At 48.4% G+C, this 17,849-nt stretch overlaps 1 protein-coding gene across 3 annotated transcripts in view; it reads right to left on the bottom strand.

Moving 5' to 3' along the window:
* Positions 1–17,849, bottom strand: part of SCUBE1 (signal peptide, CUB domain and EGF like domain containing 1) — a 137,191-nt gene that overhangs the window by 107,587 nt on the left and 11,755 nt on the right. For 2 of the 3 annotated variants that reach the window (XM_087868638.1, XM_045779905.2), the window contains exon 3: positions 7,520–7,648. In XM_087868638.1, coding sequence (XP_087724764.1) covers positions 7,520–7,648 — 129 coding nt within the window. Of the gene's footprint in view, positions 1–7,519; positions 7,649–8,508; positions 8,703–17,849 lie in introns of those variants that run through there. The other variant, XM_087868639.1, reaches the window with a different exon arrangement.

The following is a 17,849-nucleotide window of genomic DNA, read 5'->3' as shown; positions in this document are numbered from 1 at the left end:
TTTGCACTCCTGCCCGCAGTGTCAGGGGCCAGGTGACTGTGGCCGAGCAGGAACAAAGCTGGAAAAACTGATTTTTATGTGATGTCCCTTGCTTTTTTTCAAGTTACTTTTATTAATTTTTATTTAAGTTTTTATTTGAATCACCTGGTGCTCATCACAACAAGCGCACTCCTTCATCCCCGTCATCTATTGCTCCCAGCATCCCACCCACCTGCCCTCTGGTAACCATCATTTTGTTTTCTATCGTTCAGAGTCTGTTTCTCGGTTTCTCTCTCTCTCTTGTTTACTTAGCTCGCTTGTTTTGTTTCTTAAATTTCACATATGAGTGAAATCATATGGTATTTGTCCTTCTCTGACCGGCTTATTTCACTTAGCATAATACTCTACACCTCCATCTGTATCAGTGTAAGTGGCAAGACTACATTCTTATTAATGGCTGAGTAATATTCCGTTGTATATATACATACACCACATCTTCCTTATCCATTCATCAGTTGGTGGACACTTGGGTTGCTTCCATATCTTGGCTCTTGTAAACAATGCTGCTCTAAACATCAGTTTTCATATTCTTTGGGTAAATACCCAGTAGTCTGATTGCTGGATCTTATGGTAATTCTATTTTTAACTTTTTGAGGCACCTCCACGCTGCTTTCCGCAGTGGCTGCACCAGTCTGCCTTCCCACCAACAGTGCACGAAGGTTCCCCTTTCTCCGCATCCTCGCCAACACCTGTTGCTTCTTGTGTTGCTGATTTTAGCCATTCTGACAGGTAGGTGTGAGGAGATATCTCATTGTGGTTTTGATTTGCATGTCCCTGACGGTGAGCGATGTTGAGCATCTCTGCTGGCCATCTGTAAGTCTTCTTTGGAAAAAATGTCTATCCGTGTCTTCTACCCATTTTTAAATTGGATTATTTGGGTTTTGGGTGTTGAGTTGTATCAGCTCTTTATATATTTTGGACACTAATCCTTTATCAGATACGTCATTTGCAACTATCTTCTCCCATTCCGCAGGATGCCTTTTAGTTTTGTTGATTGTTTCCTTCATTGTGCAGAAGCTTTTTATTCTGATGTAGTCCCAATAGTTTATTTTTGCTTTTGTTTCCCTTGCCTGAGGGAACCTATCCAGAAAAAAGCTGCTACAGCTGATGTCAGAGAAATTATTGCCTGTGCTTTTCTAGGATTTTTATGACTTCAGGTCTCACATTTAGGTCTTTAATCTATTTTGAATTTATTTTTGTGTACAATGTAAGAAAGTGGCCCAGTTCCATTTTTTTTTGCATGTAGCTGTCCAGTTTTCCCAGCACCATTTTTCCCCCATTGGATATTCTTTCCTGCTTTGTCAAAGATTAATTGACCACATAATTATGGGTTTATTTCTGGGTTTTCTATTCTGTTCCACTGATCTATGTGTCTATTTTTGTGCCAGTACCATACTGTTTTGATTACTACAGCTTTGTAATATAACTTGAAGTCTGGAACTGTGATGCGTCCAGCTTTGCTTTTCTTTTTCAAGATTGCTCTGGCTATTAGGGGTCTTTTGTGATTCCATACAGATTGTTTGTTCTAGTTCTGTGAAAAATGGTGTTGGTACTTTGATAGGGGATTGCATTAAATCTGTAGATTGCTTTGGGTAGTATAGATATTTTGACAATATTTGTTCTTCCAATTCATGAGCACGGGATGTCTTTCCATTTCTTGTGTTGTCTTTAACTTCTTTCATCAGTGTTTTACAGTTTTCAGAGTATAGGTCTTTCACCTCTTTGGTTAGGTTTGGTTATTCCTAGATATCTTATTATTTTTGGTGCAATTGTAAATAGGATTGTTTTCTTAATTTCTCTTTCTGCTGCTTCATTATTGGTATATAGAAATCCAACAGATTTCTGTAAATTGATTTTGTATCCGTGGCTTTCCTGAGTTCATTTATCAGTTCTAACAGGTTTTTGATGGAGTCTTTAGGGTCTTCTATACAGAGTGTCATGTCAACTGCAAATAGTGAGAGTTTTACTTCTTCCTTACCAGTCTGGATTCCTTTTATTTCTTTTTGTTTTCTGATTGTTGTGGCTAGGACTTCCAGTACTATGTGGAGTAAAAGTGGTGACAGTGGACATCCTTGCCTTATTCCTGACCTCAGGGGAAAGGCTCTCCATTCTTCCCCACTGAGGATGATGTTCACTGTGGGTTTTTCATATATGGCCTTTATTATGTTGAAGTATGTTCCCTCTAAACCTTTGTTGAGGAGATTTATAATGAATAGATGTTGTACTTTGTCAAAAGCTTTTTCTGTTGTCTATTGAAATGATCATACGGTTCTTATACTGTCTCTTATCGATGTGATGTATCATGTCGATTGATTTGTGAATAGTGAACCACCGTTGCATCCTAGGAATAAATCCCACTCGATCATGGTGAATGATGTATTTTTTAATGTATTGCTGGATTTGGTTTGCTAGTATTCTGATGAGGATTTTTGCATCTATGTTCATCAGAAATATTGGCCTGCAGTTCTCTTTTTTTGTGGTGTCTTTATCTGGTTCTGGTTTCAGTGTAATGCTGGCCTCATAGAATGAATTTGGAAGTTCTCCTTCCTCTTCTATTTTTTGGGAATAGTTTGAGAAGAACAGGTATTCTTTAAACAGATATTCTTTATCTCCCTTAAAAGTTTAGTAGAATTTTCCTGGGAAGCCATCTGGTCCTGGACTTTTGTCTGTTGGCAGTTTTTTGATCACTGATTCAATTTCATTGCTGGTAACACATTTTCTATTTCTTCCTGCTTCAGTTTTGGTAATTTATATATTCCTGGGAATTTATCCGTTTCTTCCAGGTTATCCAATTTGTTGGCATATAAGTTTTCATAATATTCTCATAATTGTTTGTATTTTGTGGTATGTGTTATTATTTCTCCTCTCTCATTTGTGATTTCATTTATTTGGGTCTTTTCTCTTTTTTTCTTGATAAGTCTGGCTAGAGGTTTATCAATTTTATTATCTTTTCCAAGAACCAGCTCCTGGTTTCATTGATCTACTCTACTGTGTTGTTGTTGTTGTTTTAAGATTTATTTATTTCTTTATTTGACAGAGAGAGACAGCCAGCGAGAGAGGGAACACAAGCAGGGGGAGTGGGAGAGGAAGAAGCAGGCTCCCAGTGGAGGAGCCTGATGTGGGGTTCGATCCTGGAACGCCAGGATCACGCCCTGAGCCAAAGGCAGATGCTTGACGACTGCGCCACCCAGGCGCCCCTGTTGTTGTTTTTTTAAGTTTCTATTTCATTTATTTCTGCTCTAATCTTTATTATTTCCTTCCTTCTGCTGGTTTTGGGTTTTGTTTGTTGTCCTTTTCCTAGCTCCTTTAAGTATAAGGTTAGGTTGTTTATTTTATTTGAGATTTTTCTTGCTTCTTGAGGGAGGACTGTAGTGCTATAAACGTCCCTCTTAGAACTGCTTTGTCTGTATCCCAGAGGTTTTGAACCATTGTGTTTTCATTTTCATTTGTTTCCATGTACTTTTTTATTTCTCCTTTTATTACCTGGGTGACCCATTCATTGTGTAGTAGCATTTTATTTAATCTCCATGTATTTGTGGTCTTTTCAGATTTTTTTCTTGTGGCTAATTTCCAGTGTCATAGCATTGTGGTCAGAAAAGAGGCATGTATGACTTTGATCTTTTAGACTTTGTTGAGGCTCATTTTGTGGCCTAGTATGTGATCTATTCTGCGACATCCCTTGATTTTTAAATGCTGACAAATCATTCAATGAGGATGACGATGATGGTGATGATTACAAAAACACTGGGAGGATAAGCCAAACATGTTTGCAGGCTGGATGAGGATGGCAGGCTGCGTCCTCTGGAAACCGCCACAACACTATGATGACGGTGTCCAGCACCTGCGCAAGATGTGAGATCTGTACGTGCAGCCTTCCAAACCTGCTTTCTTACTTAACCATCAAGGTGACCCTCTGAGACCAGGATTACTGACCCATGTTGTAGTTAGGGGAACCCGCTTGGAAGGTTTGAGGAAATGGTCCCAAACCACTGACTCATGAGCAGAGGTGCCAGAACTTGAGCTTAAATCTTCAAACTCCAAGCCTGGCTTCCTCTTCCAGCATTCTGTGTTTCTGCCAACATTTATCCCGACGCCGTACCAGGCACTTTATCTCTCACCGCATGTTATGGAGGAGGGATGTGAGGCTCTGGGAGGTCACGTGGTCAGTGTGGGATGCAGACAGTTGGAACCAAGGTCTGACTTCTCTAGAGCTAGAGTTTTGTCTTGAGAAGGAAAAAGCCCAAACAAAAACAAGTCTGTCGGGAAGGTTCTGCCCTCAGCTAAAAGCAGAGGAGCAACAGAGAAAGCCTTTTCTCGGTTGCCATATGTGTGAGTTAGAGCCGTATGAAGCTGCAATCTGTGCTTGGAGGTGGGGGTAGGGGGAGTCTTACCCAGTTCTTTAATGAGTGGAAAAAGGATCCATTGTAAAAATAAAAATAAGCCCACCCAGACTCTGCCGTTAGTCAGGAGGCCCTGGGTGTACCTGCCACTGTCCAGGACAATGGTATTTACGAACAGGTGGTTCTGCACAGGTAAGAGTGCTATGACCAGAAGGCGAGCCCCATGGGTCAGACACAAGTCCAGAGAGTGCAGACGGCTGGCTCTGGCCTCCAGAGGGCCACTCCAATGCATTTCTTTCTGAAAGTCGGTGAGCAGGATCAACGCCCATGACGTGAGTGCTTGGTGCCAGGCATTCTGCTAGATGTTCAATAGCCACGATCTCATTCAATCCTCATGAGATAGGGACTATGAATTCCATCTTACAGCTGAGGAAACTGAGGCACAGAGGTGAAGTGACTGGCCAAAGGGCACACAGCTGGTAACTGGCAGAGCCAGGACCTGAGCCCAGAACAGGCAGTTTCCAGGGCCTGTCATCTGGACCCCTGGTGCCACTGCCTGTTGTCTCATGGGGATATCAGCTCTGCCTCCCCAGACTAACCAGTTACTGAAGTGAACTCCTGCTGTCATCTCAAACAGTGGCAAACAATTGGTAAAACTCAGGGCTTATGCTTTGGGAGGAGTAAACGAGATAACGCTCAGACAAGACTTCGCTTGGTGTCTGGGACAATAAAGGTCCTACAGCACAGCCCCAATCTCTACAGTCTAACCGAGTGCCCTGACCACCCCTGCAGCCTCCTGACACTCCTGCCACCCGCCCTGAGCCCAGCCCCCAGGAGCCCCCCGTGGCTCTCTGCACAGGCTGTGCCCTTGTCCCAGCCGGCTGCTCCCCAGCTTTTGCAGAATCTGCTCCATGCCACCTCCTCTCTGAAGCCCCCTGGGGAGCTACCCGACTTCCAGCCCCACCCTCACCCAGTGCAGGGGCAGCTCTTCACGGCCCCTCGGGGCTCCCACAGCTGGCTGTCCAGACCTCCATTTCAGCACTTATTTTGGGTGTAATTACATGTTCACAGGTCTGCTTCCCATAACAAGTCTGTCTGAGATCCAACATGCACTAAACAAAAACAGGCAGGGAAATCTAAGGCTAATACACCACTGGGAGGGAGAGTTCCAGAGCACGTGCCAGGCCATGCACTGACGGGCCAGCTGGCACAGGGAAGGTCTGCCGAGCCCCTTCACGAAGTACCGCACCGAAAACCATAAAAACATCCCAATGGCCCTCTGACCCGGTCGTTCCACTTCCAGGAAGAATGGGTAAGGAAACAATTAGGAAATTAAGAAAAGATAAATTTACGCCCAGAATCACACCTCAGGATTCTGATGGTAAGAATAAAACAAACAAAATAAACAAAGAATCTAAATGACCAACCACAAAAGGGAGGCTGAGTCACCCAGGCTAACAGTAATGCCTGTTTGGTGATGATCTGTGCCCGCTAAATGCCAGTCACTTCGCTGCGCCGTTGTCATTTTGTCCTCACGCACAACCTGGTGAAGTCGGCAGCATAATTATCCTGCTTTCACGGCAGGGAAGCAGGCTCAGAGGTTGTGACAGGAGTGACGGCTACTAGTAGGGGAACTCTGTGCCAGGCGTGCCTTTCAGCAGCGGGCCACTGTCTCAGTCACTGCTCACGAGAGCCGGGGCCGAGGCTGCTCTTCATATACACACACACACGGAGGACTGAGACCCAGAGACATTACTAACATATCCACAGCCATGCTCCTGCCCATTCCACAGTCTTACCTCCTTGGCTCTAGCTGCTGGGCCCTGTGTCACTCAGCAGCCAGCAGCAGAGGAGGGCCTGGGGGACAGGCACATCCACTTTGAGACCCCGTGCTCTCTGCCATGAGATGGTCCTCCTGCTGCAGACTGCAAACCACCTCTGTTATGAATCATGTCCCCCCCAAAGATGCTGAAGTCCTAAAGACCAGTCTCTGTAGACCTATAACCTCTGTTGGAGATAGGGTCTTTGCAGAGGGGGTCACATGACTAGGACTGTGTCCTTCTAGAAGAGGGAAATTTGGACACACAGACAGACCTGAACAGAGCAAAGGGCATGTGAAAGCATGGGGCGACCATGATCTACAAGCACAGAATGCTGGAAGCTACCAGAAGCTACGAGAGGCCTGGAGCAGATTCTCCCTGGAAGCTCTCCGAAGGAACCAACTCTGCTGACAGCCTGACTTCAGACGTCTGGCCTCCAGCCTGGGAGAGAACAAATTTCTGTTGTTGGGGCCACTGAGTTTGTCACATCGTTACAGCAGCTCCAGCTCATTAGTCACTTCTCACATTGGGAGACAGCTGGCAAAATGGTGATAACAGGGGCCGGGTGGGGGTGGAGGATACCTGGGGGGCCTGTGACGGGGACCCCCGATTGCCACCACAGGAAACCACACCTGGGGGCAGGGAGGGCTGTGAGGAGATGACGCTGCTTTCCAATTTCTCTCCTTCTTCTCCTGCATGTTCCCAATTTTATTGTTACTCTTCTAAATTTCATACAACTGGCTTAAATCTACGCACTTGAACCATGAGACTCTGCAGGTATATGCACTGTGAGGTATATGCACTGTGTTCTCCAAATCCAAATGCTGAAGCCCTGACCCCCAGGACCTCAGACGGGACCTATCTGAAGACAGGGCCTTTCAAGTGGTAACTGCGTTAAAAATGGGTCGTTAGGAGGGGCTCCACTCCAATAAGGCTGGTGTCCTTATAGGAAGAGATTAGGACACACACACACACACACACACAGAAGCAGTGAGAAAAAGAGCGAGTGCGGGAAACCAGCTCCATATACACAAAGAGAGGGGACTGTGTGGATACACAGCAAGAAGGGGGCTATCTGTGAGTCAAGGAGAGAGGCCTCAGAAAAACCAACCTGCCAACATCTTGCCCTAGGCCTTCCAGCCTCCAGAATTGCAAGAAAATAAATTCCTGTTGTTTAAGCCAATCAGTCTGTGTACCATTTTGCTCTGGCGGCCCCAGCAAAGTAATACAAGAAACCAGAGGAGGGTAAGCCTTCTGTAGGCTGGAGCTGAGGGACAGGCAGGGCTCGCCCAGCAGGCAGGGCGCAGCCGCGTCACTCACCCAGGCAGTTGTGTCCATCGTGGGCCAGCATGAAGCCGTCAAAGCAGGTGCACCTGTAGTTCCCTGGGATGTTGATGCACTCGTGCACACAGCCCCCGTTGTAGTAGTCATTCTCACACTCGTCGATGTCTGCAAAACGAGGGCCGGGAGAGGAATCAGAGGAAGGGCCTGGGGGTTCCCTCTCCCCCCTACCGCTGAAGCCACCAGGGCACGTCTGGTTCGGGGATGACTCAACAGGTATTCACTAAAGTCCTTGCTGGGGGCTGGGGCCCCAGAGATGACAAAGATGAAGAGCCTGGCTCTGCGATAAGGCCGGCCACCTCCTTACGGGGCAGTGCAGGATGCTTTCACCACAGTGAAGCCGGCAAGATTCACACCCAGCTCTGCCCCCCTCAAAACCCTCTGGACAATAGCAGCATGCGGGGACCCTGTCTAAAAAACCCCCGAAACTGGCTCTCTTCAGCTTCCGTGAAACCCTCCCAGAGATGGAGAGCTCATGACTCTGTGAAGTGGGGAGTACTGAATAAAATGGACATGGCACACCACCGAAAAACGTAACCTCTGGAAAGAGCGCAAAGTCCGTATACTCCGCCCAGTTTCCTTCCACGGCAGCGCCTGAAGCCTGAATTTCTAGGGCTCCAGATTCCTTGTTATAACAAAGGCTTCTGTCTCTAAACAATGGCCAATAGCCTTTGTAAAGGTCACCGTTTTTTGCTGTTTTAAGTCTTTTTTCAACATTTCCCATCAGGGGCCAAAGGGCTATCAGTTCTGGAGCTCCAGAGAGATTTGAGACCTCAACAGAAACGCGCCTAGTTAACATCCAACGAGCGGCTTCTGTACCCAAGTCCCGCGGCAACCCCATGTATCATTCTCTCTTCACACCCCAGAGTAACTCAGGGAGGTGGGCACCGTCATCCTGACTCTAACTTTACAAGGGACTGAAGAAAGCGGAGCACAGGGAGGCCAGACCCCTGCCCAAGGTCACACACCTCGGAAGTGGTACGAGTGGGATTCGAACCCGGCAGCCTGGCTTGGGAGCTCCAGGGGGCCCGAGCCCGCCACATCTCTGGGAACAGCGAGCAGGGGTTGCCAGGGCCCAGGGAGAACCACCAGCATGGCCTGCGGGCCTCAGTAACCCTGGCCCAACCGCTCCCAGGGCTCGCTGTCTCGGCCCACGCCCGCGCTGACCTCCACAGCCAACCCAAGGGGGCTGGGAAAAGAGCAAAAATAGCCTCACGCGGGAACCGGAAGTACTTTTCTCAGTGGAACCGGAAGTGTCCGTCCCTACTAAGCACAACCGGAAGTGCCTCGCAGGAAAAATCGGTCCCTCCCCTCCCGGGCCAAAGAGGAAGGTTTGAAGCTAGGTTCCAGCTATGAGCGCTGGGCTGGCCGGAAGAAGAGAGGGGACTGAAGGCAAGCCTGGCTGCTCCCTTAAAGGCCCGAGGAGCTGGCACAGAGACAGACACCCAGCTCCATGCTCTCTCCATGCGGGTCCTGAGGGCAGAGCTACACACAGTGGAGGAAAGCCATGGGGGCCAATGAATTTGAGTTCGCAGGTAGAAATGTCCGTTAGAAAATAGGCTCTCTCAGGAGGTAGTGAGCTCCCTAACTCCAGAGGTGACCAAGCACTTCCTAGACATCTGCCTGCTAGTGATGCAGCCAGTAGAGGGGATAACTTCAGTGAAAATGGCAGCACGAAATGCCAGAAAACAGAGCTTGGGCTGTGCAGTCCACTTCTTGTGCCCACCCATCCAGCCATGACGAGGGCGAAACAAAGTAGCTCAGATCTCCAAAGGTGCAAAAGACATAAGCTTCCACTTAACCAGCCAGCTGTGGGCGTCAGTGTCAGCGTCAGCGGGGAAGCCGGCTCAGTTCTGCACGTCATCTGAATTGTTCTTAATCATTATATTTAACACACTTAGACATTTTAAATAACACTGAAGGAGGATATAAGATTCTATGTTTGAAAGGGCATACAGCTTTATGAAGACTGAGATATAGATTACTTCTCATTCTCTGCAGCCCTGACCTTCGGCCAAAGCCCCAGATAAACCAATCTGACCACTTCTCCCCCCCACCCCCCAATGTCCCAGACACTCCAAAGGCAACATGGCCCGACTAATTCACCACCCTGCACTTGCCTCGGGTTCCTTATCCCTGTGAATACTGTTATCCTTCCACCTCTCCACAGGCATCGAATCAGCTCCCAAAGCATGGTTGCACTACACCTTAAGCATGGTTCCAGTCTGCCCCCTGGTCCTCCATTCCACCACCTGCTCCTCACGGGCATCATCTCTCAACCAATCTGAACCAGCAGCCCCAGACCTTTCCCTCCCTTGGCTTCATGTAAACAGGTGGCTCAGGAGAAGATGGCCTGGTCCCAACTCTGGGGGTGGAGCCTGGTCATCTAACACAGAGAGTGTATGTAGCAGCAGCTCTTGGTCTCAGGGTGGGCACATGACTGAGGGGAAGCACTTTTACTCCATGCTTGGGTAAAAGAATTCTCTCTCTCTCTCAAGTTGTACTTCAGAAGGAATTATGCAGATATTTACTGAAACACACACCAGCTCATTTAGTTTTCACAGCAGCCCTCTGGAGTGGGTATTAACTTCATTTTATGGGTGAGCAAACTAAAGTGCCGGTGATTGCTCAAGGTCACATAGTAAACAGCAGGGCAAGGATCAGAACAGAGGTCTTTCAGTCTCAAAAACCCACGTTCTTTCTAATAAGTTAGAATACCCATGACATGCCAGGCATTGGCAAATTATTATTACACCCTTGCACATCTACACTGTGTGCTAAGAAAGTATGACCTAATCATCCAAACACCCATTTATCCATTCATCCTTCCATTTGTCATTTCATGCTAAAATCTATTCATCTAAATATACAGTCAGCTGGAGGCGCCTGGGTGGCACAGGGGGTGCCTGGGTGGCACAGCGGTTAAGCGCCTGCCTTCGGCTCAGGGCGTGATCCTGGCGTTATGGGATCGAGCCCTACATCAGGCTCTTCCGCTATGAGCCTGCCTCTTCCTCTCCCACTCCCCCTGCTTGTGTTCCCTCTCTTGCTGGCTGTCTCTGTCGAATAAATAAATAAAATCTTTAAAAATAAATAAATAAATAAATAAATAGTCAGCTGATCATTCTTCCATTTATCCAATCACCTATTATTCACCCATCCATTTATCCAGCCAAATACCTAACCATGTATTCAAATACGCATCCGTCCATCTAAATATTCAGCCAGGCACTCATCTTTTCATTCATCTAAACATCTAAGCATCCATCCATCTGACATCCATTCACCCATCCATCCATCCATCCATCCATCCAAATGTCTAACCACCCATCCATCTATTCATTGATCCAAACACCCACCCATGTATACACACACACACACCTAACCACTCATCCGTCTATCCAGCCCTTCACCCATCCATCCATTTACATATGTATTCATCCATCCATCAACTTCTTCAAACATGATCCATCTAAACAGCTTACAAAATACATACAATAAGATCAAAAAAATAAGATGTTAGGAAGAAGAAAAAGAAATGAGGGTTGAAGAATAAGAGAAAGTTGGTGAAAGTATACAAATACATTTGGTAATTAAAGCACAACTTCAAAAAGGTGGCCACAAATATGGCTCTGAGCTTCCCAGAAGCCAAAGCAAAGAAGGAAACAGAGTTGCCACATCCATAAATGTAATTAAATTCATTTCAATGGTGGTAAGGTCTAAGAAAAAAATGTCTCTTCCCCTAGTTAGGATAATCATATGCCCCGATTTGCTTGGCACAGTTTCTCTTTATGCTGTTGTCTGGGGGTAATTATTAACAGCACACTTTCACTCTCAAAATAATAACCTATTTGGTCACTATACCTAGAAGGCATTGTAAAGAGATTGCTGAATAGTCAATAAAACAACTCTAGCCTTTTTCTTCCTGTGACACCCTATAGCATTGGCCACAGTAGATTCCAGGAGGCAGAAGAGTGCAGGAGCATTCACCGCTCATACCTCTTCCCTTAATTTATCTCCAAAGGATTTCCCCCAGATCCAAGCATCTCTCAGAACCAAGGCCTCTCCAATCCCCAGGCCTGACGTGCTACCGCAGGCTTCCTAGGCCAGCCTGCAACATCTGCTCACAACTAACCTCCCTCCCCTGATTTCTGCGTCTGTGCACCGAATTTTTGTTTTTTATCATGTGAGCCTCCTCCTTTAATACCTAAGAAATAAACACACAAAAAAATCAACTTAAAAAAAAAAAGTCTCTGCCGAAACAAGTGGATTTATTTCTGTAAAAAAATGTATCCATGAGCCACCAGTCCTGGAGGAGGCCCCACGGGCCTCTGAGATGCCTGGCAGGCTCGGACCACTTTTTAAGGGCCGTTAAAGCCAGAGGAGAAACAGGCGAATGGGGTAGGGAGAGGGTGAAGGAATGGAGGGGGACAGGGCCAAGCTCTCTGGATGTTTACTCTTGAAGGACTATTGTGGATTGAATTGTGTCATTCCTGAAGATGTATTGGTGCCCTAACCCCCAGTATCTGTGAATGTGACCTGATTTGGAAATAGGATCTTTGCAGATGTAAGCAAGTTAAGATGAGGTCATGCTGGAGTAGGATGGGCCCTAATCTAATGACTGGTGTCCTTATAAGAAGAGGGAAATTTGGATACACACAGAGAGGATGTTAGGACAGAGAGGAGAACACCATGGCAAAACACACAGACGCAAAGAAGGAAGACGGCCACATGATGACAAAGGCAAAGATTGGAGGGAAGAAGCTGGGCGAGAGCCCAGTGTTAGTGCTACTCCCATTTTGCTGATATGGAGGCTGAGGCACAGCAGGGCTGAGCGCCTGGTCTCCCAGCCCCTAGCCAGTGGTTGTGTTCAAAGAGTCTATACCTGTTAGAGCCATATCCTTAGGGTGCATGTGACAAATACTTTTTAAAAGTGCATCATGGTCCAAAAAATCATTAAGGAGAAAAGTGGGAAGGAGATGTCACGTGCCTCATTATTTTTATTTCCAAGTTGTATACTTACCCTTGAGGTTGAGGGATGGTGACAGGGAAGGTTCATACGAGTGGAAACAGTAGGATCTGACCTGAGTGCTGGGGGTGACAGTCCCAACAGCTCACCCTAGCCATCCCTGCTCCTTCTCCAGCTTGGATTTTTTTTTTTGTTGTTGTTGTTGGTTATGAAAACTCAGTTCTCAACAGAAAACAGCTCCCAACATCTCACAGAGCCGAGAATAGCAGCACAGGAGCAGCTCGTTATGGGATTTTTAAAAGCACGCAGTTTCATTTTTCCTATATTAAAGGCAGCGTGCACACGCAATCCCACGGCTGTGGTCGTGTGCCAACAGTAGTGGTTTGGAACTCGAATGGGATGAGTTTAGTCTTTTTTTTTTTTTTTCATTTAATTCAAAATTGATTCTCGTTGCACCATAAAACATATATTTATTCTGTGGTGCCTAGGTTCTAAAAGATTGCATTGCAATATGTCAGAGCTCCTGCTCATTTTAATTTCATACTATTTCAGGACATTTTCCTAAAAATCAGGGCTGACTGGAAAGGTTCTCAAAATGAGTTTTTGGTTTTTTTTTAAAGCTCCCGCTCTCCGCTTTCAGAGATCATTACTGAAAAACGTCTTCTCATTTCCCCTTGAAATTGGCATTTTTCTTGACATTCCTTGCAGACAGTGGAGACCAAACGCTCTAACAAAGACCCCCTTCCCTGGCTGGGCACTCGCCTGTCTTCCCCTTTGTCTGGGGCTTTAGGAAAAACCGTGCTCTCCTCAGATCAGGCAACCATTCTGGGAGAGATGTATGGCTTAGGAAGTCGAGTCCTTATTGGTGAATAAATCTTAATCCGGTTTGTTGGCTAATTACGCTCAAGGGAAGGTAGTTTTGTGGGGCGGCCTAGCAGGAAGGATTAAGCCTCCTGTCTCCGGTGGCACAGGGTTAAGCTCTGGGTTTGTAATGATTGAGTAATGAGACCCGGCTCTCTGTGGACCCCTGGCATCCATTGATCAGGTTTCCCTTCTGCGGAGACAATGCCAGAAGTGGGCCCAGCAGTTAATTATGGGAAAGGTCAAAGGTCACGCAAAACCAACACAAATCTATATACTTTTTCATTCCTAACTGCACACAATGACCATGGCTCAGCCAGAGGGTGGGAAGGCCCTCCCCACTGCCCACCTCGTGATCCAAAATGACCATGGGGTTTGAGCTGCTTGCTGACCTCCCCCATGGCCGGTGCGGCTTCAGGCCACCACACTTCTGCTCACACTGTTCCCTCCTCGCCTGGCCTCCTTACTCTTCACAGACACCTCTGTACGTCTGCAGGCTGAGCCCCAGCATCGTCTCCTACCCGAAACCTCTGCTGATCCCCTGGCAGACATGACTCCTCCTCACCCTCCGGGCCCCAGAGCCCAATGAATGGACACCACCATTACTCTTGCTCACTGTGTATCTGTCCTTTGGGGCGTGAGTTCCATGGGGACAAGAACTGTGTTCGGTTCAGTGTAAGCTTCAGAAGTAGCAGAGTGTGGTCAACAAGGGGCTACTCAACCCTGCGCAAATGAATAATCATCACAAGCACAGGCTCTGTCGACAGACCCCCACCCATGTGTAGACGGTATGCAGGCCCCTCACGTACGACCAGCCTGAGAAGTGCGTACCAACATCTTTATTTTGTAGCAGGGGAAGCCGAGACTCAGAGAAGTTACCTCCCCTACCCAAGATCACACAGCTAAGGCAAGTGGAACCAGAAAGGGAGCCAGCCTACCTGACTTGCAAGTTAATGCTGTCTTAGTCACAAAGGACCACATATTGTAAGATTCCATTTATATGAAGTCTCCAGAAAAGGTAAATCTATTGAGATAGAAAGTAGATGAGCGGTTTTCTTAGGCTGGGAGGCTGGGGAGTGATGGCTAAGGGGTACAGGTTTCTTTTTGGGATAGTAAAAAGGTTCTAAAATCGTGGTGATGGGTACCCAGTTCTGTAAACGTACTAGAAGTCTCTGAACTGTAGGCTTTAAGTGAGTGAATTGCATGATATGTGAATCACATATCAATCAAGTTTACTATATGTATACATATTTTAGAGAGAGAGCGCGTGCATGCGCGTGAGCATGCAAGAGCAGTGGGTGGGAGAGGGAGAGAGACTCTGAAGCAGGCTCCATAGAGCCTGACGCAGGGCTCAGTCTCACGACCCTGAGATCATGACCTGAGCCAAAATCAAGAGTCGGACGCTTCACCAACTGAGCCACCCAGGCGCCCCAATTGTTTACAATTTTTAAAAAGCTAATGCCGTCACTGCTCTCATCTGTTGCACTGGCTGGGTCACTGGGGGCTCTGACTGGATGCAGGGAAACCACAAGGATGCTTCTTCTAAACTGACCTCAAATGCCACCTGCCCAGTGTGCGCTCATGGTGGGTGTGCGGCGCCCAAGCCGCAGGCGGAATTTTCCCAGCAAACCACAGGACAAGGACCAGTTGATTATTCCCTTTCTCCCTCAAAAACACACTGAACCTTTGGCTGGGAGCTGTTCCCCGAATCTGACATCAAGCCTAATGGACATCCAAGCAACTTGGTCAAGGGAAAGCTGATCTGTCAGAATGTTCTCGATGGAAGCGAGGAGGTGCCCCAGGCTGCCAAGTCAGAGTTGAGGCCCCCATGCCTCTGCTCTGCCAATTATAGGCATGGTCATTCTCCTGTCCCCTTAGCAAAAGGCCGGGGAGAAGCCCACACCCCCGAAACCACAAGCTCTGAGGGGCCGCTGCCCAGGGCCAGCCACCTCTGAACACAACAGGAGGACGGTCAGAAACATGCAGCTGCCAGAAAGCCTGAGCCACCACTCAGAATGGGCAAGCTGGCAGCCTGACAGCTCCTCCGATGTCCCCACTGGATTTTATAAGGGGTAACCGAGCCCAGAGAGGGGAACTGAGGTGCTAACCTTAACAGCAAGTCAGGGGCAGACAGCAACTTGAACCCAAGACTCGAACTCTGGGGGCCGCCTCGTGGGCTCAGGCCTTGGGCTGACCTAAGCTGGCCCGGTGCAGTTTGCTTTCCTTCTTTCTCTCTCCAAATCCCCAGTGCTATTTCTCTCCAACACACACAGCACCAGCAATGGCAACTCCCCACCAGGCACCGTCTCAATCACCGTAGCCCAGGCAGGAAGGCTTAACCTCCCTTATCCCAGGAAAAGAAACTGACACGCAGAGAGCTCAGAGATCACCCAGCTAGGAAGAGGCAGACTCTGCCCTCCTAACCTAGACCCGATCCTCTAGAGAATTTCCCAGTCTCAGTGACCTAGGAAGTCAGGGCCCACAGTCCTTGCTGAGGATCCAGCTGCCTCCCTGCCTTCTCCCCTCCTGTACCAACGCCTTCCCCAGGCTGGCCCCTCACCCTCGGCCCAGACCCTGGCCACAAGGAGCCACCAGCCTGATGGGGGACCATGACCCAGACACAGATAAACTCATTTCATATGAGGAGACCCTCCCTTGCCAACACACCAGCCAGGCCCACAGGACCATCTACGGGGCGGCCAGTGGGAAGGGATGAGTGACTAACAGTCCAGCCTGAGCCCATCTCCCACCCCCACAGACTAAGCCAGCATTAGGCAACACTGTGGCAAGGAGCTGGCCACCATGGGGGCCCCAAGGGACCTGGGATCTCCTAGCTCTAGCCCTGAACTCTGCAGTCAGCCCGCTAGGGCCCAAGAGGCCCACAGACCCGCCCCAGGTCACACAGGGCTGGCACCCAGTTCTCCACGGACCTATGCCTAGCTCTACTCCCCCTGGCAAAAGGGGCAGGAGGCCCAGAGAGGAGGATGGTGGCTCCCGGAGAAAGGAGTGCATCCTGGAGCCTGGAAGGGAGTAGGGAGTGATCGATCCCAGAGCTGTTGTTGGCCAGGCCAGAGTCCAAGCCGGCTGGCTGGCTGGGCTCTTAAGCTCTCTCCTCCCAGGACTGCAGCCCTGGCCCATCTGGAGGACCCCCTTGGAGCCCCTGGAGGCCCCGTGACCTTGCCCGCACACACAAGCCCTCTGGCCCTCTTTGTCTCAAGGCCTTGGGGGAAGGCCGCCACCCCTTTCAGTAGCATCCAAAGGCCGACAGGCCCGCAGTTTATTTTCTTAGAAATAATGGTTTTTTCTGGTTAGCATTCCTCAGATGGAAAAACAAATACAGCCACTGTAATAAGAAGCGGCCAAGAGGAGGAGAGAGAGCCCAGAGGAAGGGGCAGAGAGGGGGCTGCCTCCTGGGGCAGGGGCTGGGGCTACGGGGGTGGGGGCAGGGGAGAGACCCTCTAACCCTAGGAGTAATGGGGATTTCGAGGAAAAGGAAAACACCACATGCAGGCCCTGGGCTGCCTTCCACACACTCTCGTCCATGTCCACGGCAGGACGGCCCTCCTTCCTCCTCCCACCTCTGCTCAAAAGCACCCCTGCCAGGCAGGTGCCGTTGCCCTGACTGGTTGGATTGGGAACCAGGCCTCTGGAAGGTTAAGTCACTTCTGGACTTACTGAGTCAGCCGAGCCCAAAAAAGGCCTCTGCATCCATGCTGCACAGAGCTTCATGGACCGTCAGAGCTGGAAGGAACGCGAGCTTTCCTAACTTCGCCTGGATCAAGGCCTCTCTGGGGAGCCTCTCTAGTTTCTTCCCTCCCAAGGCAGAGATCCGTACTCTCTCTTCTCTGCCCCCAGCCTGGTCTGCGTTTCCACTGCTGCACTTCCCACATTGTGTGACGTTCACGTCTCTCCTGGTTCGACTCTCCCACTGACCAGTGAGGGGAGGAAAACAGGTCTTGGCTTCAGCACCAAGCCTGCCACAGAGAGGTGCTCAGTGAACATTCTTCAATGCTAAACTGAATCTAGTCCCACGGAAGCATTTTACAGATGGGTACACTAAGGCACAGGGAGGCGAAATTGTCCCCAATGCTCAAACACCAATGGTATGACATTTTCATTTTTCTTTCTATAAAGGAAAATTCCAAGAAGCCCAAACTTTGCAGCAGACCTGGGCCCTGTTGCAAGCAATGCCATCTAATTGCTAGCTGACAGCAACTTGGAATTTTAAGTCACATCTGACTTCTTCCTGCCTGCTGGTCTGCTGGACTAGAGGGCTTTCATCTTCAGGGGGGCGCACGTTAGCATGCATAATTGCACGTTTTAAGACTTGAAGAAAAATTTCCCCTCCCCCCCACCCCCAGCCCACCTCCTACTGCCTTTCCTGGCCTCCCCAAAAGCAGAATTTTATCTGGAGTTTCAATAAAGTGTGCAATAATGATGAGGAAAATGATTTATTAAGGTCGTAGACATTATTCCATAAGA

Source organism: Ursus americanus, chromosome 17, assembly GCF_024610735.1.
Source record: "Ursus americanus isolate L20-20 chromosome 17, mUrsAme1.1.p, whole genome shotgun sequence".
NCBI classification, from domain to species: domain Eukaryota; kingdom Metazoa; phylum Chordata; class Mammalia; order Carnivora; family Ursidae; genus Ursus; species Ursus americanus.
This window is presented reverse-complemented; position numbering and strand designations above follow the sequence as displayed.